Source organism: Harmonia axyridis, chromosome 5 (genome assembly GCF_914767665.1).
Source record: "Harmonia axyridis chromosome 5, icHarAxyr1.1, whole genome shotgun sequence".
In the NCBI taxonomy this organism is placed as follows: Eukaryota; Metazoa; Arthropoda; class Insecta; order Coleoptera; family Coccinellidae; genus Harmonia; species Harmonia axyridis.
Genome location: NC_059505.1, coordinates 40,628,585 through 40,651,425, shown reverse-complemented (window position 1 = coordinate 40,651,425; position 22,841 = coordinate 40,628,585). Strand labels below are relative to the sequence as shown.

Sequence of the window (22,841 nt, the reverse complement as noted above, 5' to 3'; positions counted from 1 at the left end):
CCCGTTGCTCAAAATATGGCAGCACCGTCGGGTTGCAGGAGGCAGTGGCGTAGACCAAAAAGATTTTCTCTGGTGAAACATATTTTGAAATAATTCAATCAAACTGTACTCCTATTACTTTCTGTAAATTGAAAGAAGATCAATAGTGCTTTTCGGCCTTTTTATGATACCTGAAGGTAAAGTATTGAACATGTAACATGTTTTTTACTATTCCGGTAAATATTTAATGAACGTCTATGTCTAATATTATCAAACTCAAGGACGTTGTTGTCAAAATTGTAATTTCTTCATACGATGTAGTGAAGTTGAATAAAGGAAATATTAATAATTTTTGATAGCACTCGATTCCAAAGGGCAACTAAAACAATTATTAAACTATTAAAAGCATATATGACAAAACTAGAAATTACATGAGATGTCATCATTCTATTCAATTGCGTCAAAGCAAATTAGATTCACGTGAGTTTTAAAGAAAACTCATTATGATCTTTTGCAATTCTATTCAGGGATCAATTGTTCTTATATTTCTTGGCAAGATTCTATAATTATTCGTTCCCATCTAATTTATTTCGCCGATTTTTGTTCCATCATCTTGTATTTTTAGGTTAGACAAAGTTATGACAGGTTAGGGTTTCATTCAAGCAATAATATTATAATTTACAATAAAACAACTAAGAATTGGGAAAAATGTTGGAAGGGCTTGCTGCTTGGATTTTAAACACTTATTTAGGAAAATATGTTGATCTGAACACAGATCAACTTAGTATAGCCCTACTGTCAGGCAAGTAAAATTTTGTTTACATATTTTCTTTTCATTTCTAATCAGGAACTAATAAATTTTATATTTATAGGTAAAGTCGAACTCGAAAATCTTCCCTTGAAAAAAGATGCATTGCGACATTTGGGATTACCTGTAGAAATAAAAGCTGGTTTTATTGGGAAAATCAAACTACAAATACCAGTCAGCCAAATCCGATCAGCACCATGGGTTATTGCTATCGAACAATTATATTTAGTAGCCAGTCCTTTACCTATATCAGAGGTAAATGTCACATTTTTTTAAATAAAAAAATATTAAAACAATTTTTTCTAGTGGGATAATGAAGCAGAGGAAAATGCAAGACAAGAAATTAAATTAACAGCTTTGGATAAAATGGAGGCCCATTGGAGACTTGAAAATGATACTAAAGACATAAACACATACTATTCAACTACATATTCTTCTTGGATCAATTTTGGAGCTGGAGTTATTTCAGATATTATAGAAAATATACAAGTTAGTGTTTGAAACCGAATGTTTTGGTCTTAAGTTAATCGAAATTTTTTTATTACAGTTAAATATTGAAGATGTTCATATTAGATATGAAGATAACATAAGTGTAAATAACAAATCAGTGGCTTTTGGTGTAACAATAGATTCCTTATCCGCTCAAAGCTGTGATGCAAATTGGAGCCCCAGGTTTTGCCATTTAGAAAAGGAGGGAGAATCCTTCAAGTTGTTAGAAATGCAAAAATTTGGTATTTATTGGGAAGATTTAGCACCAGAAAGAATGTTGGCACATTTATCGTTAGCAGATTTAGCAATAGCAATGTCTCCATTTGCAACCTTAAAAAATATAAAGAATTTCATTCTTCCACCTGTATCAACACAAGCTCACATCAAAAATAATCACAGTGAACAACCTTTGAGGTCAACAGACACTCCAAGATTCGCTTGTGATCTAGTTTTAGACGATGTACCCATCACATTAATCGATGTAAGTAGGGTTTCTTTTTTAATATTGAAAAAAATTTGAAAAGGGAACAATCAAAGTAATCTTCACAATGAAATATTAGGATTTGAAAAATTTGTTGAATAGACTATTATTTATTTATTTAATTTAAGCGCTTCCTTTCTTTAACCAATATTTACTTTTGTTTCAGTGGCAATATGATCAAGTCGTCAAGTGCATTCAAGGTCTCGATGACCTTGCCAAGTATAGGAGGTACCGTATTTATCAGCCCTCAAAAACTGTAAAAGAAGATCCCCGCTCTTGGTGGATTTATGCAATAAATTGTTTATATCCAGGAGGGCCCCCAAGGATATGCAAACCGAAACCTACTTGGGAATCTTGCCTGAACATTGCAAGAGAAAATGTACTTTACGTCAAGATATATAACAAAATTTTAATAAGTCCCACAGTAGCCTTGAGTTCTGAGGATAAAAAATTCAAGGATAAAGTCGAAAAGAGTCGAGAATTTGAGGAACTGAAGGTTTTGAGAGAGGTTGGTACATTTACTTATTTATATAAGGTTAGTTTAGGTTAGGTTGTGACATCTATAGGTGATACATATTTATGTATTGTTAGGTTAGGTTTTGACAGTATTTAGCCATTTTAAATGTTATTGTTAGGTTAGACCTTCAATTTCACCAATCTTATGAAGCTATACTGAAATTTTTGTCCAGATTGCCATGAAGACTGTAAAACTTCCCAAACTCAAAAGTAGCACAAATAATTCAGCGGGACGTAGCATGTTGGAGAATTGGTTTCCAGGTTGGATAGGTTGGTATTCTTCTGCACCACCTGAAAACGAAACATCCGAAACGTCTTCACCAGAGGTCAAACAGCTCGAAGGAGAGATCCTACAGGTTCTTTCCGATTCGGTCGAGAACAACACCATATTCAAAAGAGATGCGGTTTTCGGAAAGTTCAATTTTTGTCTCAAGAAAGGCAGCGTAAATCTTTGCACCACAATGGATGGAGAAATGTAAGTGAAAGATTTTTAAATCGGGAAGAAAATGTTCAATGGAGTTTTATTTCAGTTCACCAATGCTCGAATTAGAGTTTAAAAATTTATCATTGAATATAGTGAGTAAACCACGAACTCAAGCACACTTGGTGGAACTTTCCCTTGGGGCTTTGTATTTGAAGGATAAAATAACTCAAAATTCACTGTTTTCTGTACTCGTTGGTCCTCCTGGCCTCGAAAGAGGTTATGTCAATCGATCTAGGGGACCTCAAAGTCCAAGAGTTAGTGTGGTGAATCAGCTGGATCCCTACAATGAATGTTTATTCTATATAGCCTATGAGAAAAAACCTTCGAATTCGACTGCTGATTATCGGTTGTGTATCCAGTCAAAATGCTTGGATATTGTTTACCAACCTAGTGCAATAAAGTGGCTGATCGAATTTTTATGTTTACCTCACAAGAAGAACATCACTCAGTCTAGGATCGAGGCTATGAAGAGTAGGACTAAAAAGGAACTAATGAAGAATTGGGAACAAATTTTGGGAGGCAGAATGGTAAGTTTTTTTACCAAGATGTTCTATTTAGATGTTATCATTTTTTTTATCAACTTATCTCCTTCACCATTGGAATAGATGAAGGAAAATACTCAACCTCTAGCCTAACCTATAACAATTTGACAAGTGACAGTGACAATTTGCAGGTTGACAGAACCACTTGGGACCTTCAGTTTGATATATCAGCTCCGCAAATATTTTTCGTTGAGAATTTCTGTGATCAAGGGGCTTCTATGGCTGTGATAGATTTTGGAAGACTGCAATTAAAAAACAACACTGAATTTTCTGTGGTGGAAGATGAACAAAATATCAGTAAAGCTAGCGAAGAAGAAGGTGAGTTTGTTCTGCTATTGAAGGGATGGAAGTAAACGGTCGAAATTTTTTTAGAAACGTTTTTGACGCCTTGTTCTACGCCTCCTCAGAGCGAGGCTAGCGATTCTGAAGACCACACTTTAGATATCTCGAATATGGAACCTCTACCTTCGGATGTTTTGAATGAAACTACGCTTCACCAAAAGATCTACGAAAGATACACGGTGGAACTGACTGATTTACAGATTCTAGTTGGAAAAGTAAAAGACAACTGGCGGTACGCTCATAACAAGGGAAGTTCAACGCTGCACGTTTTAGACAGATTCAACATATCGGTACAAGTAGAAAGGAGGGTGATACATACTGTCGATCCTTTATATCCAAGCTTGACATTCAACGCCAACCTTCCAAAGTTGGTAGCACATCTGAACGAGTCTAAAGTTAACTCGGCAAGGAAGTTACTACACATCATCACAACAACAGGCCTACCGTCACCTTTTAAAAGTTCTGAATCTCTGGAAGACTCTTTGTTCGAATCGGGACAAGACGAAGAACCTTCAATGAGCATGGATACGAGCTTGGAATTGTCAAAGCTGCTCATGGTGCAGTTTATAGTCGATCATATGTCGTTAGAAGTGCAGAGTAGAGGTAGAAGTGTAGCTGAACTTCAGGTGTCAGGGGTTAAAGTGGCTTTAATGAGAAGATCAATCGATATGAGTGTCACACTCACTGTGCACAGTTTGTTGCTTGTAGATGCACTACAGACTTTTGGGGCTGATTTCGAGCTGTTGGTTGCTAGTCATAAGCATGTTGGGTAAGTTTTTGTATCTAAATCGACTGAAAGATTCTATTTGAACATTTTTTTAGAATGGATTCCATGTCTGGAAGTTTAAGAGATAGTGAACCGACATCTCCGATGTCACCAGCTAGTCCAGATCCGAATATTTCTAGGCCTGTTCTAACCTCACCAATGGCTCTAACTCAAGCGTTAACCTCTTTGACAGCTTCTCCAATGAATCTTGATAACAATTTGAGAACAACTACGGTCTTAGACGCTGAAGCACTCATCACAATTGAGGTTATAATAATCAGTGGCCAGGAACCCATGCAGATTGCTAACGTACAGTTCAATAATTTGGACATAATTGGTAATGATTCAAGTCGATTTCAGATCTTTTGTACTCAATTTCATTCTTCTTGTAGCCAACCAAGAAACACTGGTAGAACTGGTGGGATTTGCAAGGAGAGTTTTTCCAAAGTCCCAAAAGTCCTCGAATGTCAAACTTCCAACAGCTATGCCATCTAGTGTCAGAGCGTCAAATGACTCCCTGCCTAGCATCTTAGAGCCGACAATTGGTAAAACTGAATTAACCTTCGATTTTCATAGATTGAATGTTCTTCTACTGCGTGGCATCATGAAAGATGGTATTCTACATGGAAAGAAAATATGTACTGCCACCATGAGCGGAGCAAAGATACAAGCTACAGTCAGTAAGTATAAAAAACCAATCTAGGGTTATAAATTTGATAAAAATCTTATTAGGTTCCAAGGTAGAGATAGAAGGGTCTCTAGGAGGACTACAAGTGCTCGATTTGACACCTGAAGGTCAGATGCATCAAAGGATAGTTAGTGTAGGCAAGGACTTGCTCCAGGAAGATCAAATCCACCCTTTGTACGCATCTGCTCTTGATACAGATAAGGAGAGAGCGTTTAGTTTCAAAGTTGTGCGAAGTTTGGATTCCAAAGATGATAAAGGTACTGCTCTTTCAATTTACCGTGGAATGATGTTTAAAATGAAAATTTTGGTTTTAGACGTTGCCGATATAAAGATCAGAATGGCGTCTTTGTGGTATACACACTCACCTCATTTTGTATGCGAGTTACAATCCTGCGCTACTGAATTCAAGCAATACATGTCTCACTTAGCCAGATCGATCAAAATTGCTGCCACAGATATGGCTTTGGGTTTAGTTCAAGCAAGGTAAATTTCATACGCTACTATAAAATTCTTCATTCAAAATCAGATGTGTAGGTATTCATTGATAAAAACGTTTTAGAGCTGAGGCTCTGGCTCAATCACTTTACATGAATGCCAGATTGTCTTCTTCCATTTACGGAAGTGCTTTCTCACTGTCCGAATGCTCTTCTCCGAGGAAAAGAAGAAGAAGCAGTTCCATTGGGGCATCCGGATTCTCTTCTGCTAGAGATACAATCCCGCAAACACCCTACAGTCCGGATGACACTGATGACATAGTCATTGACATCAAGTAAGTACATTTCCATAGAAACCGTTTCTATGGTAACGATTACGATAACTTTATAGGTTAGATATCATCTTGGACAGCCCTGTTGTTGTTCTTCCTAGAGGCCACAACAGCACCGAAGTGTTTATAGCTCATCTTGGTAGAATAAATGTGTTTAACAAGAACGTCAAAGATAATTCCTCGACCAATGGATCACACCAAGGGTATTCTGAATCTAGAACGGAGTTCTACGAAATCGAAATACGTGACATGAACCTGTTTTCGTTGGATACTAGCTCTAGGAGATCGAAAGAACCAAGAAGAGATCAAGCACCTATGTAAGTAGTTCAAATTGTGACAGAGTCCAGTATTTGTAATTTTTATTTGATTATAGGGTTCGGCCTGAAGTGCTATACTCATGTGATACTTTAGCTAAACCAATCTTACACGATACTTTGGTGAAACTGAGCATAGAAAGAGAAGTTACTAGAGGAGATCTCAATTATAGCAACGAAAGTCTGTTACCTTTTGATGATGATGAATTGAGTGGTGATATGACAAAAAGTAACATACAGATCACAGGTTCTGTTGTAACGGCATTGAAGGTTTCGTTGACGAGGATGCAATACGAGCAAGTTTTGGATACGATGCAGTGGTTAACTTCGAACCCGAAGATCTCAGAATCGGTTATGAGGTCTTTGAAACCCCAGTCGGCTCTTGGTGATATAACAGAGGAAGATACAGGAGTTACAACGCTCAATATGGATCCCCACGTGAGAGCAAAACTGTTCCCCGCAATGACAAATGTGTCAAAAACGAAAAGTATCACATCTAGGGTGGCTAATATCAAAGGTGAGTGAGATAACCTAAAAATCATGTATGGTGTGAATGTTAGGAGCCTGTATGTGCGTACAATTCTTTCTCTGTGATCTTCAAATGAAGGTTACTTTAGTTATAATGTAGCCAATAGGTTCAGGTAGTCCTCTAATCATAGCTTCTTTCAGTATCATTTGAACTACCGATCTTTACTATCGAACTCAGAGGCAACATCCCATCAACTGAGCAAGGTTTAATCGATGTGTCCTTCAGGGATTTCGTGTTCTGTTACGAGAAATCCCACAGATATGAAACCAACATACAGGTATTATAACTGTTCTTCACCTAACCTAGCAAAAACTAATAATATGGTTCAATTTTTTTTAGGTTTCTTTAAGATCCATCTACATGGAAGATCTTCTGCAGCCTCAAGGTTCAAGACAACGCGCCATGATGATATCATCTTCAGGAGGAGACCTTCCACCTAACGCTTCTTGTATGTCTAGGTCCTGTCCGGACATAACCTATAACCAGTTCTATCCTGCTCCTATACATGGGTCGCTACCTGATCACCTTGAGACTTCAACCATATTTGGAATGGCCAATAACAATAAACATGGTAATTTCATGCCGCAGAGGATGGAACAGATGTATCCTTCTACACCTCCTCCTTCTCCAACGCAGAGGAGGAAATCAAGGATGGAGAAGAATCTAGTGTTGATTTCCGTTCTTCTGGTGGATAAGGATGCACCAAATTTCAATTCGCTGTATGATTCGGTAAGTGGGAATTGATCAGGTTTGTTTTTGAATATCGGTAACAACATTGCATTCGAAGGAATACACACATTTTTGTATACCTCTGTAAATTTTTTTAGACTTAATTGGTTTCTAATTAATTTTATTTTTTTTTTCAGTTGAATATGACTGCTTCAGTCGATTTCAACTGTTTGGACCTGGTAATAAGTGTTGAGTCATGGGTTGTTCTTATAGATTTCTTCAGTGCTTCACCTACAAGTTCTGCCAACGATACTGACAAAGTATCTGAAGTGACAGATAATGTTCTTCCAGGTTAGACCACTTTGACACCATAACTTTCTTTTTTACCAGATTTTAATTTTCCATTTCAGAGATTGTGGCCGAAAATATAGGAACTAACATAACGATAAGATCGTTAACCATGGTGCTAGTCAAGTCGGGATCAGATATAGCCAAAGCCAACATATCGAAGGTTGAAATTGGCATAAAAACCAGCGGTGCCCAAAAAGAAGTTGAGGGTACTTTGGGGTCTATGTCTTTGATCGACTTGACCCCACATGGTCAGCTATATAAAGAGAGGTTCACCACTTCGGGATCCAAAGCTTTGAAGTTCAAGTATACACGGTGAGTTTGTATAATGTTCATCAACAAGAAATAATTTGTTCATTTTTCCTAATTGCAGACATACACCGGTGAGCACCAAAAACTATGACGCTCACCTAGAGATCGGCATGTCCTCAGTGCTGTACGTCCACACGAAAAGATTCGTTGCTGAACTGCAGGCTTTCTCCAATCATTTCACGCAGTTGCAAAGGGTTATGGAAAGTATTAGGGCAGCAACCAGTGGACAAAAGGTTCGAAACGAACCCTTGAAACTGTCTCTCAGTATATACGCTGGCTCTCCCATCATCCTAGTGCCTGTAAGTTCCAAAAGTTCCGACATGTTGGTAGTCAATTTGGGCCAGTTGTTGGTCAAGAATCGCTTCAGGATGTCAGGTGATCAGAACACGATCAGTGTGGCCTCTAAACAATCGAGTAAGATCAAAAAGAAACTATTTTTGGGCTCAGTTGAAGAATTGTTATGTTTCAGATAAGAGAACCATTTTGGATGTAATGTCGGTGGAACTTCAAAATATGGATTTGTTTATGGGTCGTAGAGAGAATGGTTCCAAGGCTCCGGTCCCTGACAGTTTTCAATTGGGTACTGTCCGTGTGTTCAGGAATGGACCATCTCTTCTGACGAAGAAATTTCAGGTCAAGTTTAGAGTTGAGAGGAATCTGTTGAACTTCCATCCGGAGTACAGAATCGGTAAGAGATTTGGCAACAGTGCAAATCTTAGAATAAGCCTGAAGCACAGTACTAATTAACTTAATTGAGGTTAAGTCAATTAGAACAGTGTTTTAAGTTAGGTTAACCTTTCAAGTTGTCTTAAATTGACAAAGCTACCTACCTCCTTTCAACAACTACCTAATTCCTTTCAAAACTTACCAGTAAAGTTCTGAAACAGATCTATATCTGAGAAATATGATTAGGGCTTAAGTAAACCTTTATTTCAGTGCCTGACATGAGTATCTATGGGCAGTTATCGACTTTAGACGCTACAATAGATTCATCTCAGTATCGTCTATTGAAAGGCCTGTTCACGTTCAATTTGGGAGAAGACACCGAGAGAATTCTGCCATCTGTAACATCACCAATAACCAGCAGTTCGGTAAGTGTATTCATTCTTTTTAATTATCTCACATTCGGTATGGAGCTTAAACCCAAAAGTTTATTAATCGACCCACAACTTATTCTCTTTACTCTAGTCTTCGGCATCTGATTCGTGGACTCTATCATCACTCAAATTGGACCTACAGAACGTCACACTCAGGCTTAGAGAGAATTCAGGGTCGCCACCCTTCACGTGTATCAACTTCATCAAGTCCCGACTCACAGTCGAGTCCTTCAACAATTTGAGTCAAGACATAGACCTGGTTTCTCAAGAGATCTTGGTGATGGACACCAGATTCGACCACTCACCTGGTGGTCACCCACCCAACGTTTTCACCAACATTCTCCAACCGGTTAAGAAGTCCAACCAGGTGGAATTGGTCCAAGCCGAAATACACAGCAGAAAGAGGGGAGACCACACTAAATTCACGGTCCTGTTGAACAATATGAGACTGATGGGTGTTTTTGATTGGTGGGAAACCTTGCAGAAGTTCATTTTTCAAAATATAGAGAATGTCGACTCCAGTCCGGAACATCAGAAGATGCCTGTAACGAATTGGAAGCCGGAACAGGGTACTTTTGAGGTTAAATTGAATATAACCGATTCTGAATTGGTTGTCGTTGAAAATACTGCTCAATGGGATACCAATGCTGTGATATTGAAGGTAAGAGGTGATTTGGTGAATGACAGTTCGATATTAATCTCATCTGTGGTTCTAGAGTACAACTGTTATAACCTATAAACCGAAGAATGTTCAAAAACCTTTGTCCTGCAACTTGAACCATTGCGAGATGTTCTCATGTATTTTGGGAATGGAAGATGAGACTGCCTTGTCAATTATTGATCCTATAACCTTAAATATAGATATAAATGGTGATAACAAACTTGAGGCGCAACTACAGTATTTAACCGTCAGACTCTCTTACCATGATATGAAAATGTTTCTTCAAATACTCAACTCACTTCCGAAGCAACTTTTGTCAGGTCAAAAAACTAATGAAACTCTGAATTACTCGATAGGTTTGTTGATATAGTTTTTGATTAAACAGTTGTCACGAAACTCTTTAATTTTTTAGAGAATGTCAACAAGTTGGTCACTCTAGGCTTTAGCAGTGAAGATTGTATAACAGCTTTAGAAAAAAGTGCAAATAAATTGGATGAAGCTGCCATCTGGTTGACCAAGTATGCAACACCAAAAAGCAACGTAGAAAATTATGGAGATCTCAAAATTGCCATAGATTGCATCGAGGTAAATAGAATTTTTTGTATCTTAGCAACTGTAGTTATGGCAACTGCTTCTTTGTTAGCTACAGTTGGTATGGAAATTGTTCCATAGAAAGTGTGGTTATGTATCTTCAAACCAATGTCTAATTATGAAGTTTTTTTAGGTTAAAGCGAATTGTGTATCATTGTGCATTATCGATGACTGCGGTGATTCAGATGTCCCATTGCTTGAATTTTCTCTGAAAGATCTCTGCCTAACGCAAAATCTATTAGAAACAGACAATACCGAGTTGCTTTATAGGAAAGGTTCATTATCCTGTATTTTAGCAAGCGATTATTACAACAGAGTTCTCTCTGGATGGGAACCTGTGATAGAACCTTGGAAGTAAGAAGTTTTGTAACAAAACTAAATTTTCCTCTAAAACAGCATTTTTCAGCTGCACTATAATTTGGCACAAAACCTTGTCAGCAGCTTTGGTTAAGAACAGGTTGAACGTTGAAGTTCGTTCCAAGGACATTCTAAACGTCGATGTAACCTCAACCTTGTTAGACCTCTATAAGAAAGTCAAGGAGAGCTGGACGAAGGACTACTACAGTTTGAAGGATAAAAATGGGGAGAATGGAGACAATGAGTGCAAGCAGATTTGTCAGTCTCCGACTTTCAAACGTAGATCTCCTTTTGTACCTTTCGCTTTGAAGAACGATACAGGATCGGTTCTTCATTTTTCTACAGTCATCTCTGAGGTAGATGACGTGGAAGCGACTCAGTCCGGGCATCAGGATGATTCTGTTATTACTGTGCCCCAAGGAGCCACTGTTCCGTTTTCTTTCAGTGGAAGAGGTAAGTTTGGATACACAAAAACTTTTTAAAATAGTTTATATGGTATTGAAGTGGACTCTTTTTAATTTATTGGACTAACGTTATTCTTTCGAAAGATAAAATCAGACATCAGGACTCTCACAAGAGAAAAATGCATCAGCTGATAGTCAAGGTAGATGGATGGCAGCAGGCCACACCTCCAGTGTCAGTAGACAAAGTAGGAGTTTATTTCAGGCATGCTTTGATTGAGGTTACAACAAGGTCAAATGTAAGTTTCAATTGATACCTTCAGTTCCAATCGTTTGATCATGTTGCCAACATGTTATCCTATACTGGTATAAGTTGTGATTAATTTGATCGATTGTTGCCAGATTCAAGCAGATATCCCCCCAGCAAGGATCATTTTCGACATCACACTAGAAGGTTCTGCAAGAAAATTGATCACCGTCAGATCTGCAGTTCTGGCCAAAAACAAATTGCCGGAAACTGTTGAGTTGAAATTTGAGAGTCAATATTTGGGTAAGGTTAGTTCTAGTGTCACCTGTCAGTTTTGCAATTCTGTCTTCTTCAAGGTTCTGGTTGGGTGCCCAGCAAGTCTGTAAAAATAGATTCCGGAAAAACCTTGGCTATCCCACTTCAATATGCCCATTCCGACATTGATGTCAGACCGGTTTGTAATTCAGAGAAATATTCTTATTGTTCGTCTTCAATATCTTGGAAACAGCCTAATTCCGAGTCGGTGTACGATTTGGCAACGTGCGTTTCCAAGAAGGGAACAAGTTACAGGTTAGGTCCAACGTTGCCGCTCCTAACCTCAAATGTTAAATTCGTCTTTTTGCAGGTTTTGCTCGGATATTGTGAAGGAGAAGTTTGTCATTGAGGGAAACTACAAAGGTGACCAACCAGCGCACCGCATCACACTCTTGCCAACTGTAAAAATAGTCAATTTGCTTCCCATCGATCTAATCTATAGGATTAAGGGTGAACATGGACGTATCGTTTCAGGGTCTTCAAACGCTTTAACAAGTGTGAGTACCTTTAATACTAACCTATTCAAGCTTTCGTTAAAAATTTTTTTGTAATCTAGGTTGATCCAGATGAGACTATAGAATTGAATATACTCGTTGAAAACTTTGTCTCCAGTACTTCTGTGATTATACCGGCTGCTTGTGCTACTGATTTTGCATGCCGTTTAAGACTGGAAGATAATTTGGAGAGGAAACTCTTCCTACAGGCTGTGATTTCTTGCAATAAAGGCGCTAAAATCAAGGTACATTCCTAATTTCCCAAACGTTACAGTACCTAACCTCAATTTTTCCAGATAAGCATTTCCGCGCCATATTGGATTATAAACAAGACTGGTCTGCCTTTGGTCTTTAGACAGGCAGGTACTAGCAGCTTGTCTGCTGGTCAATTCGAAGAACACGAATTCGCTAGAATGTTACTACCCTTGCTGTTCAGTTTTTCTGATCACGATGCTAGTCCTACCATTAGCGCAAGAGTTGGCAACCATGTCATAAGAGATGGTACACCACAGGTAAGCTCCTTCTGGGTTTTGGTTGCTTGGATTTTTTTAATTCAATTTTTTTTCAGTGGTGTTCCAACTTTCACGTTCAAAAAGGTATCCAGGTCCGTAAACTTCACGTTACCATGACTGATGGTAGATCTGACACTGTGTTCGTGGTCGGTATAGAGGTAAGACCTGGTAAGGGTAGGTACAGGTCTACCAACATAGTTACCATTTCTCCGAGGTACCAAGTGCACAATAGAAGTTCGTATCAACTGGTGTTTTGTCAGAGTTATTTCACGTTGACGTTGGTAAGACTTGTTCATCATGCATTGCCTCATAACCTAAATCGAACCTGTTTGTAGAGCAACCCAAATCAGCTAAAGACCTCACTCAGATTGATGCCAAATTCTCATATGCCTTTTCATTGGCCTAGGTTGGATCAAGATCAATATCTGTGTGTTTCTATCAAGGATATACCAGATTGTTGTTGGTCAGGGGGTTTAAAAATTGATGCGAATAGTTCCACACACGTTAACATAAGGTTGATAAAAATTTACTTTCACTTTTAACTATCATCTTTTATATTTAGTTTGGTTTATTCGTATATTTTATTTTTCTTTTATCTACAGAGACACTAATGGCCGTGTGTACTTCCTCCGACTAGAAATAGTGCTTCAAGGGGCCACTTTCTTCATAGTATTCACCGATGCAGATACAATGCCTCCACCCATTCGAGTGGATAACTTTTCGGAGGTGTCTCTAACGTTCGCTCAGTCATCCTGCAAAGAGGTACATCACAGTACAGCTAGGGCACATTCAAGTATACCCTACGCTTGGGATCAGCCCACTCAACCACCTCTCTTGAATGTTGTGGCCCCCGGTGGTATCAGCAAGACTTACGATATGAGTTCCTTAGGTCCCTCGGCTGGTCTGACATACGAAAACTTCATCTATATAGCTTTTGTTGGAACGTTTAAAAGGTAAGTGTGGTAACACTGATAGAGTTGATGGATAGACTGAAGACTTTCTTGCAGTGATATACTTAATCCTTTGGATGTGGAGAATCAGGAGCTTGTCCTAGATGTGATAAATGGAACTCAGGTGGTGCTTGCCCGAAAGAGGCAAGGTTTGAGGTCGCAATTGTGGAGAATGACATCAACCGGACATATACAACACGAGGGAAGTAGCCCACCTTATCACCCTAACCAACCGAGGAGCGAACATGTGTTGGTTTTGGATATCGAAGGTGAAAACTTTGAATTTTGAAGTTTTTGTTCTAAGGTGTCTTTTACAGGTAACGCACCGCAACCAAGTTGCTATTCGAGGCTGATGCTCAGGAGGATGGACCCCAGAAGGGTTTCGACCCAACTTTGGAGGTTCACAGATGACGGTCTGTTATGTTGTGCCCATTACAATATGTGCGTTCAAGCACAAGATGGATTTTACGGTCTCAGACAAGGTAATAGTTTCTCTAAATCGCGAAAAAATATACTTGGTACTTGCATTTTCTAGGATGTAATAGCAATTCCCTCGGAGTTTGGCAATCGTGTATGTATACTGTATTCTCCTCTTAAGTGTGTAGCCCTATTCTCTTTTTGAGTTTTCTACCCCCCCCTCTCTCCTTTTCCACTTAGATACGTTGCAAGTGAATTGAACATGAAATTTTGTTACTAATCAGGTTGTACTGAAAACAAGCACTTAAAGCGATTCTGAATAAGTCTAACTTTTGAGGTTAGACCAAAAATTAACCTTTGGTTATGCCAGTTTTGACAGTTTCAAAATTCAAGTATCAGTACAACCCTAACCTCAACTTGACAAAAACTACTGAATACTCAGCTGAACGAAATGATTCTAGGGAACACAGTTGTGCTAGGTTTACCTTCGACCAACTCCAGGAAACTAACAGACGCAGGAGTACCAATAGAACAAGCTGTAGGCAGGCAAAGACTAAGACCTGGTTCGGGATTTCTATCAGTAGATATAATCATGGATGGACCAACCAGGGTCTTGGTTATAAAGGACATGAAGGAGAAAAAGTTGTACGCGACCTCTGACGACAGAGAGTGGGGCAGCATCGCCTTGCAACAAAGACCCCATTTGGATTTTACCAGAGAAGAAGAAACAGATAAGAGGGAGTTCCAGTTTATTGTGCATCTACAAGGACTCGGAGTCAGTTTGGTGTGCTGTAAGACACCCGAAGAGTTGCTGTACGGTCTGTTCTCGAATATAGTGGCTGAGACTGTCATTACTCCAAAGTCGAAGATGTTTTGTGTCAGCGTTGGTAATGTACAAGTCGACAATCAGGTAAGTTGTGATGGGTTATGTAACACTTCCTATTCATGGCTGTGTTGATTGAAATAACATTTGAAAATAACCTCTTGCAGCTGTTCGAAACTACAACTCCAGTTGTTCTTTATGTCACACCACCGAACATAAGAAACAGCGATGAAGGAGAAAACGACTTACCAGCAATAATGTTCCAAGCTGAGATGCAGACGAAAGTCAATGAAAACGCAGTGATATTTAAGGTATAATATTTAAAGGTCCAACCCTCTTCTACCTTACTTAACCTCATTCTCTTACAGTATTTGATATTACGTTTGAAGAATATTTCTGTGATTTTGGAAGAGTTACTGCTGCTGAAGTTCTGTTCCTTTGCCGGTTTCCACTCTCAAGAAGAAGAACTGATAAACAAAGACGAGAACGACTTTGAAACTCAGCGGTTGCTGACTAAAGTATCGACTTCACACTCAAAACGGTGAGGTTATCAAAACATTCGTACTTCGATTATAATAATAATGATAATTTATTTTCCATAGACGAAACTGTGATATCGGATATGTCAAAAAAAAACCTAAACAGAAAAAAGGTCCAAGTCTAAGGCAGGTTATACAAAAATCATCGATTTGAAAAAAAATCTAAAACAATAAAATGTCCATACAAAATTTCATTGGGGCTGGTGTAATAACATTTTAGTAGTAGTTACAACTTTCGAATCTCGAAGACTATTTTTTAAAAAAATTCATTTTTTCGAATCATTAATCACATTTAATCATATACATAAACAAATTTATGGAACAACGTAGATATGAAAATTTGGGTTGAAGTCGAGCTGATGACCACTTAGAAAAAAGCTCTGTAGAGTTTATATACTAACTAATTAGTTTATAAAAACAGTGTATTTGAATTCCTAATAAAATTATAAAATAAAACAAAAATTACAATAGCTCTTATATAATTTTCTTCTATAGGTACTATTTCGGGGTATTGCAATTGGTTCCTAGTGAAATAAGGCTCAGTGTCAAGACTGCAAGCAAACTCAGCGGTCATCTGCAGAGAATCAAGAAAAAACTTGGCTTAACCTTGATCAAGTTCGAAGATGCAGCCATCGATCTGCAGGCTTTCGACAGAAAGCATCCATTCGAGACCTGGCAGTTTCTTTTAGATTCAATCAAAAAGCATTTCAGAGATGTAAGTTGATCTTAGGACTACCAGCATGTAGTTATTTCAGTATTGTTGTGTTGGTATCCGTGTTATTTAGTTCTCGATCTGTAAAAACTTTAGTTTGTGCAAGTTTTCCTTGACTGGTTGCAGGAATTGATGTGGCAAGCCGGAATCATCTTGGGTTCGGTGGACTTCCTAGGTAACCCCCTAGGATTTGTGAACGACGTCTCCGAAGGCCTGTCCGGGTTTTTCCTAGACGGCAACGTATCCGCCTTGGTGAAAAACGTCACCCACGGCATCTCCAATTCCGCTGCCAAGGTCACAGAGTCGCTTTCCGACGGTTTGGGCAAGGTGGCCATGGACGATCGACACGAGGAGACCAGACAGAGGTACAAGAGGGTGGAGACTGGCCGCAGTAAAGACCACCTCATAGCAGGATTCAAGGGGTTGGGCTTCGGGCTGTTGGGCGGGGCCACCAGCATCTTCAAGCAAGTGTACGAGGGCGTGGCCAATGACGGCATACAAGGCGCGTTCTCTGGAATGGGAAAAGGATTGGTGGGCGCTCTGACCAAGCCCGTTGTGGGCGTTTTGGATTTCGCTTCTGAGACGGCGAGGGCTGTGAGGGACTCCAGCAGTAGGTGAGGCTATTAGGTTTGCTCGTAGTTGTTGAGTGTTATTGTGAATTCATTCGATCGATTCTTGTGTAAGTTTGTGTTTTTTTTTTCAGTAAAATTATATTTGAGAGGCACAGGCTTCCTAGGTGTGTACATGGATATGGTGGGCTATTACCAAGGTATAATCTGAAGCAGAGTCAAGGGCAGCAGTATCTGTACACGGTCAACGATAAGTGAGTGGAATTTCAAGCTATTTTAAGTTTTTTTATATGTAGATTGATATGACTTTTGTCATTCCCCAATTTTGTGTTATACTTATACAAATTTCCAAATTTCTTTCAGAAATTATAATGAACAGCTGATAGCCTTCGAGGTTTTGGGAAGTGCATCAGAAGATCTTCAGTGTATAGTTTCCAATGAACGGATAAGGATAGTTGCAAACAATCAAGATCTTACTCCAATAATAGATTGCCACCTTATGTAAGAATTTTCTCTATATATTCTTTTAAACTGTATTTAATCAATGAACTTTCAGAAATTTGATCAGCTGCAAGTTGTATGAAGAGAAAGAACACTCAGAAAACAGGTATTATATCGAGATAGTCCAACATGTGGCTGGAACCAGCAGTTCGATACTAGTTAATCCAGATCCAGTCAAAAAACCTCGTGTGAGATGTCGCAGTATGGAATTAGCAAGGACAGTGGCACAACAGATAAATTACGCAAAGAGGCTCTACACCGAATATCTCTATACTTTGAATACGGATAATACAGCTATCGAAGACTGAATCAACCAAAATAATTTACTTTACTTGAATATTACAGTATTTGAAATGTAGCAATCGATGCCAAAGTGGTGTATTTAAGGCTTATTTATGAGGCAACCAATTCGTGTTGAATCAAGTATATTATTTCATGAAGAAAAATAATAAAAATATGTGATATCCCTGAGGACTTATCATATGTATTCAATTATCAAATGTATAGAAAATTTTGTGGCAATCATATTTTGGGCATTTCATTCATTGTTATTTTTTTCGCAATATGAAAGTTGCGATTGCATTTCGTTGTTTACTTTCCAGTTGTTTTTTTTTTGGAAAGATGCAAACAAGCTTTCTTGAATCGATGTGAAAGTGTTGAAATATTTTTATTATTAATAGAGAATGGATTGTTGTTATGGTTATTTTTATAAATGGTTTGTATATAATGTAAATAAGTTATCACTATTTTGTACCGAATGATTTTGATATCATTAAATTCCCAATAATAAGGATCGGTTTTATTCAACTCCTTTAACCTCCTATTGTTTGGTCTATAATTCACAAAATTCAGAGAAAATTCGTTTAAAGGCTGTCCAGGGTTTTTCTTGAAAACTTTATCATATTATCCAATCAATAATCATAAATTTTGTGTGACAGTAGCTTAATTTTCAATGCAATGCCTCCTCCTAAAGGTTTTTTAGGTTAGTTGAGGTTATTTTTCTCTTATGACACCACACAGTTGAAAATTATAAATGCATAAACGTTTATTTATCAAGGACATCTCACACTTAGTCTACATTTTGGTCCTCTACATCTTCCGCTTGTTTTTTTCTATCATCCGAGTCCTCATTCTCCAAAACAATTCTCGAGGTGCTGCTCAAGAACAAATGCATATTTCTAGAAGAACTCTGCACAATATTGATAACAGTTTCACTATCCCTCTCCTCGATTGTAGGCAGTACCTTCGTTTTCCCAAAGAAAAACGCTGAAGTAGTTTTGGGCGGCTTAACTATAGGTCTGATGGGCGGAGTCAACTTAGGCTTCGAATCAACTGCTTCCACATCAATAAACTCTGTAGTGTCTACATCTCTACTTGAAGGTACGATTGTGATTACGGTATCTCTTCTGGCAGTTCGTAAAGGTGATGTTATTCTTGGAATGGAAGATGGTGGGATGTACCGAACTATACACTCCCTCTGCCACCAATTGTACCAAACGGTCATGTGCAGTTTGATGATTGAAAACACCCACATGTAATAGCCTACTAGCATGATTCCGATCATGACTAGAAGTGATACAGAGGTCCATTTAGCAGCTGTGAGTGCTTGGAATTTTTTCTGGTTGTAGTAGTCGGAAGAAAAAAGACAAACATAGGTTATGACAACGGCCATTGGGGTTATAGCAGCACAAGCTAGCATGTCACCTATAATACCACGTCCGACCTCATTGGCTGTAGGTTGGTAGCGCAGCCATCTCCAAAGAGATTGACAAGTGGTGTACTTAGGCGTTCTTTCCGTGTGGAAAGCTTGATGGCATAGTTCACAGTTTGTGGCGTTGGCTTCTGCCAGCCACGTCTCCAAACAGCTTCTGTGGACGTAAGCCACAGTCCCCTGCAATACACAGAGATTAACGGATACAGTAACGGATGACCTTGAAGAATGACCTTACAACGACATGGCGTTATGAGTTCTTCGTTACTGTCTGCATCGTAACATATCCTGCAAACTATGGAAAACACTGAGGCTTGTTCGTTTATCTGATCTTGGTTCTGGGACGTATCGCTCATATCTAAAAGAGAATCGTACAATCTTTAGACATATTTCAAAATCGTTTGACAAGAATTTGACGACTGTGAGGTCCTCAAATTATTGTGTCAGACAATTTTGAAGTAGGGTATTATGGAATCGAGTCGAATCCAAAATTTACGTTCGCAAAATGAATTTCAGAACATTTTGAACTGCTTTCATTTTCGTATACGTCTGTGAAACTTTGTAGCATCCTTCTATAATTCTTTTTCGATTTCAATTAAAGTGGGTATTTCTAACCTATACAAATTTCAGCTTTTTGAATATAGGGTGCGCGATGGGCATGCGCAAACGTAAAATTTAATTAATTTTCATATCTAGCACTCTACTAGTCCGATTTAAATGAAATTTTGTATATGTATATTTGGGTGGAGTCCTTAGAATTAAAAGAATTTCAGCTTTAACGTTTGTGGCGATAATAATGTTACAAAACCAAAAATATCTTACTGTGAAGGGCTAATTTTTGAGGGTCAATATTACACCTAGAAGGAACCCAATTTTTTTTAATGAACCTCACAAAAATTAATAAGGAAAAAATGATTTTAATGTGATACTGAGGCCGCTATTCTCAGAATAATTTGTCTGAAATTGAATCCCACTGTCTTCGTCTTAAGATTTTTTATATTTATAATTGCATAGAGAAAGTTTTTTGGTCCTTGATAAAAACAAAACATATCTTTGGGAACTGTTTTATTATAAATTAAAACTTTTTCAATCTGCAACAGTACAAATTTCTCACGAACACATAACAAAGAGCACATTATATCATACCATAGTTAACTTTTGAAAAAAAAATTATTTTTACATATACTTTGTATATTACTTTCTTTGTATCTCATTTTCGACATGTCATAAAATCTCTCATGTGAAAGTCATCTCATCTTGAGTATTATTTCCCCTCTTGCTAGGTGATTCACATGAATTTTTACTTTGGTACCGTCAGATTTTTTCACCCAAATCTGAAACAAAAAACATAACCAGTGAACTTATATACAAAAGTCTGAAGTCCATTTATATCTTTAATCCCTAATTTGTTGGATTTGTCTTCATCCGGAATATAATAACTATCAACAAATGGAAAAGAATCTAGAGAACAATTGTAAAATGAGGAGACAACAGAAGAGTTTCCTGGAAATTCTGACAATTGCAGAAACCATAGAATTTTTCTGACAGTAGACGAGGGATAGGCAATTTTTCATAGGTTATGATTTTGACAATTAAAGTCAAGTTATAGAACTTGGTGAAATTACAATTGGACCAGAGAGATGTAATATATCTGTGTTGGTGAGGGCTCCATTGAAAAGCAGGGTGAGCGATATGAATTTGGGATATTATATATTACGCAGAAAAAAGTCACATTCAAACTTGAATGACTCAGAATTTCTCGCAGAGGGTTTTCTAAGTCATAAATTTTCATTCATAAAGGAAAACTGACACAAATGAATTTTCGTTGGATAAATAATCAAGTATGTAATGAGTTGCTTTTCAACAAGTATTGTTATTGTGTCCAGGAAGTAGAATGTATACTCAACGCATACTTACAGCATCACTTCCTATGGCAGAAATATTTGCAGTATATTCCGAAGAATCTTTAGTTACTACAGTAACAGTCCTTCCTCTATGGAACCACCTTCTTTTACATAGCAGTTTGCCGTCTTCTATCCTAGTCTCCCTTGCTTCAGCGGCTGTCAACTCTTGAAATGGCAAGGTAGAGTGAACCGGAACCGAAGAGTTTTGAACAAGGACCGGATCAGAAACGCTATCGCCTAAGGAAGAATTGAATACAGTTGTAAACTCACACATCCACAGCTTGCTATCGTTCAAAGTGTATATTTGAAAAACTATTCGGGATTGAATCTTAGTCAAATTTCAAAAGCATGCATTGGTCAATCGTAATGATTGTTTAGAAATGAATCTGAAAAAATTAATAGCTGCCTTCTCAACAAGCATTATAATCATGCAAAAATTGATGCATTTGTCAAATTTTGATGAAGGAAAATAGTGTCAATTTGAGGTTCTCATCAGAGCACAGTAAAATAGACAATCACAAATTTCAGTCTGAAAAATCTTCAGTGAATCTGTCCCGTCTTCTCCTAGACTTCCGAATACTTTTTTTATATGATTTTCTTGCTGGTGACTTACTTCGTTTTCTAGTTGGTGTCACAAGTTTCCCTCTAGATATTAATCTGAGATCATGCTCTATATCTTTTTCATCTAATAAATGTACAATTTGAGTAGTTGGTATTTTTCTTCTTTTTTCTGGGGCCGGGATAGGATCATTGGGTCTTCTACGCAACTTTCTCGTCATAACCGGTTTCACTTCCATAGGATCTCCACTTAGTTCGAAAGAATACCTTTCAGCCTCTATACTTCTCTTTTTATCTTCTAAATCTGATATTAAATTTTCTTTGAGGTCTATTTTCTTTTCTTCGAATTCTTTCACTGCTGCTTTTTTTTCTTGTGCATATTCCTTTTCAATAGTTTGTAACAGATGTTCAGAATGCAACTTGTTCATTTGCAGCCTATCTTGAAACTCAGCTCTCAATGCAATTATTCTTGCATTGAATTCAGGATGTGTTCCATCCTTCAACTGTTGTAATTTTTTCTTCAAAATAGCCAACTTATCCTGATACATTTGCTCTTTGATTTCTATTGGACCTTCATTGTTCCCAATATCAGTTTCACTAGCATCTTCAGTATCTAGAAGGGATAAATATTTTTAGTTAGTTCCATCTTAATTTTATCTAATACTTAAATATTTATAACTGTTAATTAAATACATACCTTCATTACTTTCTTCTGCCTTGTTGTTGTCCTGATCCTCATCATCCTCATATTTATAATCGTCGAAATCGAATTCTTCTGGACAATTGTTCATTTTAATTTTGTTTTATTTTGTAATGTACAATATCATTCAATTTCTAATTGAAATCACAATGTAAACATAATTTTTTTGGGGACAAACAAACATATAAAAGATGTTACAAAAACTTTTCAACAAACAACAAAAATCCAAAATAATATAGAATATACAGCTTGTCCAATTATCATATTCAAGAAAAACAATAAACAAACGTGAACCACAGATCACAAATAATAACCCTAAAACCACAGATTATAACTATCTATGACCTAAATCAGTGCCTATCGAAATAAATACTTCTTACTTGTTTCTTTTTTATATAACGAAATACTTTGAAATTTCCTTGAAATATAGACGATCTAATTTCCTAAAATACTTTAGTCAGGAATAACTTTCAGGGATATTTCAGCAGCGTATTTGATTTCTAACCTCCGACTTTCTTATCAGAAAATTTAATTTTATAGCCATATTTCCTACGATTCTAATGAGAAGATTTTTTTCTCAACTTTCGTCATAACTCGGGAAGCTTCAAAAGTAAAGGGATACCGTTCTGCTGACATCTCTTATGCAAATGTTAACTGTTCTTGTAGTACGACCGCTGAGTTCAGTCGGTATTTTTAAAACTGAGAGTTGAACTTCAATTGATGAGTAGAAAGGAATAATAGTACCAGTT

The 22,841-nt window shown here is 37.6% G+C and overlaps 3 protein-coding genes across 4 annotated transcripts; 1 reads left to right on the top strand and 2 right to left on the bottom strand.

Annotated features, from left to right (window-relative positions):
• Positions 1-282: 282 nt before the first annotated feature.
• On the top strand, positions 283-17,839 carry LOC123680803 (vacuolar protein sorting-associated protein 13D). Of its 2 annotated transcripts, XM_045618903.1 has the most exons (49): positions 283-459; positions 605-781; positions 852-1,042; positions 1,094-1,276; positions 1,335-1,757; positions 1,924-2,265; positions 2,447-2,748; positions 2,804-3,284; positions 3,431-3,617; positions 3,672-4,410; positions 4,464-4,744; positions 4,800-5,087; positions 5,140-5,352; positions 5,410-5,578; positions 5,655-5,864; positions 5,921-6,178; positions 6,235-6,692; positions 6,845-6,981; positions 7,044-7,433; positions 7,571-7,724; positions 7,784-8,036; positions 8,095-8,447; positions 8,503-8,721; positions 8,970-9,124; positions 9,222-9,791; positions 9,847-10,147; positions 10,204-10,376; positions 10,516-10,736; positions 10,789-11,192; positions 11,288-11,439; positions 11,543-11,690; positions 11,744-11,957; positions 12,013-12,199; positions 12,259-12,441; positions 12,493-12,708; positions 12,765-12,989; positions 13,044-13,222; positions 13,311-13,661; positions 13,716-13,927; positions 13,976-14,140; positions 14,194-14,229; positions 14,537-14,985; positions 15,066-15,209; positions 15,267-15,439; positions 15,933-16,152; positions 16,276-16,763; positions 16,853-16,972; positions 17,082-17,219; positions 17,275-17,839. In XM_045618903.1, exons 2-49 carry the CDS (start codon positions 688-690, stop codon positions 17,525-17,527), a joined length of 12,402 nt encoding a protein of 4,133 aa, XP_045474859.1. In that variant the 5' UTR covers positions 283-459; positions 605-687; the 3' UTR covers positions 17,528-17,839. The 2 variants fall into 2 exon arrangements, with proteins under 2 accessions (XP_045474859.1, XP_045474860.1); XM_045618904.1 differs by lacking the exon at positions 14,194-14,229.
• Positions 17,840-18,246: 407 nt separating this feature from the next.
• On the bottom strand, positions 18,247-19,378 carry LOC123680806 (E3 ubiquitin-protein ligase MARCHF3-like). The gene is made up of 2 exons (XM_045618907.1): positions 19,164-19,378; positions 18,247-19,110 (listed from the first exon to the last, which is right to left on the bottom strand). The coding sequence occupies exons 1-2, from the start codon at positions 19,284-19,286 to the stop codon at positions 18,289-18,291; spliced, it is 945 nt and encodes a 314-aa protein (XP_045474863.1). The 5' UTR covers positions 19,287-19,378; the 3' UTR covers positions 18,247-18,288.
• A 602-nt stretch (positions 19,379-19,980) lies between these two features.
• LOC123680805 (sin3 histone deacetylase corepressor complex component SDS3) lies at positions 19,981-22,834 on the bottom strand. The gene is made up of 4 exons (XM_045618906.1): positions 22,090-22,834; positions 21,448-22,005; positions 20,848-21,071; positions 19,981-20,264 (listed from the first exon to the last, which is right to left on the bottom strand). The coding sequence occupies exons 1-4, from the start codon at positions 22,181-22,183 to the stop codon at positions 20,178-20,180; spliced, it is 963 nt and encodes a 320-aa protein (XP_045474862.1). The 5' UTR covers positions 22,184-22,834; the 3' UTR covers positions 19,981-20,177.
• Between the last annotated feature and the right edge of the window lie 7 nt (positions 22,835-22,841).

Bases quoted from the DNA above. Each gene is read 5' to 3' on its own strand.
- LOC123680803 (XM_045618903.1), top strand. From the start codon at position 688: ATGTTGGAAGGGCTTGCTGCTTGGATTTTAAACACTTATTTAGGAAAA. The intron at 6,693-6,844 runs GTGAGTGAGATA...AGCTTCTTTCAG, and splicing joins TAGGGTGGCTAATATCAAAG to TATCATTTGAACTACCGATC. The intron at 14,141-14,193 runs GTAATAGTTTCT...TGCATTTTCTAG, and splicing joins ATTTTACGGTCTCAGACAAG to GATGTAATAGCAATTCCCTC.
- LOC123680806 (XM_045618907.1), bottom strand. From the start codon at position 19,286: ATGAGCGATACGTCCCAGAACCAAGATCAGATAAACGAACAAGCCTCA. The intron at 19,111-19,163 runs GTCATTCTTCAA...TGTGTATTGCAG, and splicing joins TAACGCCATGTCGTTGTAAG to GGGACTGTGGCTTACGTCCA.
- LOC123680805 (XM_045618906.1), bottom strand. From the start codon at position 22,183: ATGAACAATTGTCCAGAAGAATTCGATTTCGACGATTATAAATATGAG. The intron at 21,072-21,447 runs GTAAGTCACCAG...ATTCTTCCTTAG, and splicing joins GACACCAACTAGAAAACGAA to GCGATAGCGTTTCTGATCCG. The intron at 20,265-20,847 runs GTAAGTATGCGT...TTTTTGTTTCAG, and splicing joins CTGCCATAGGAAGTGATGCT to ATTTGGGTGAAAAAATCTGA.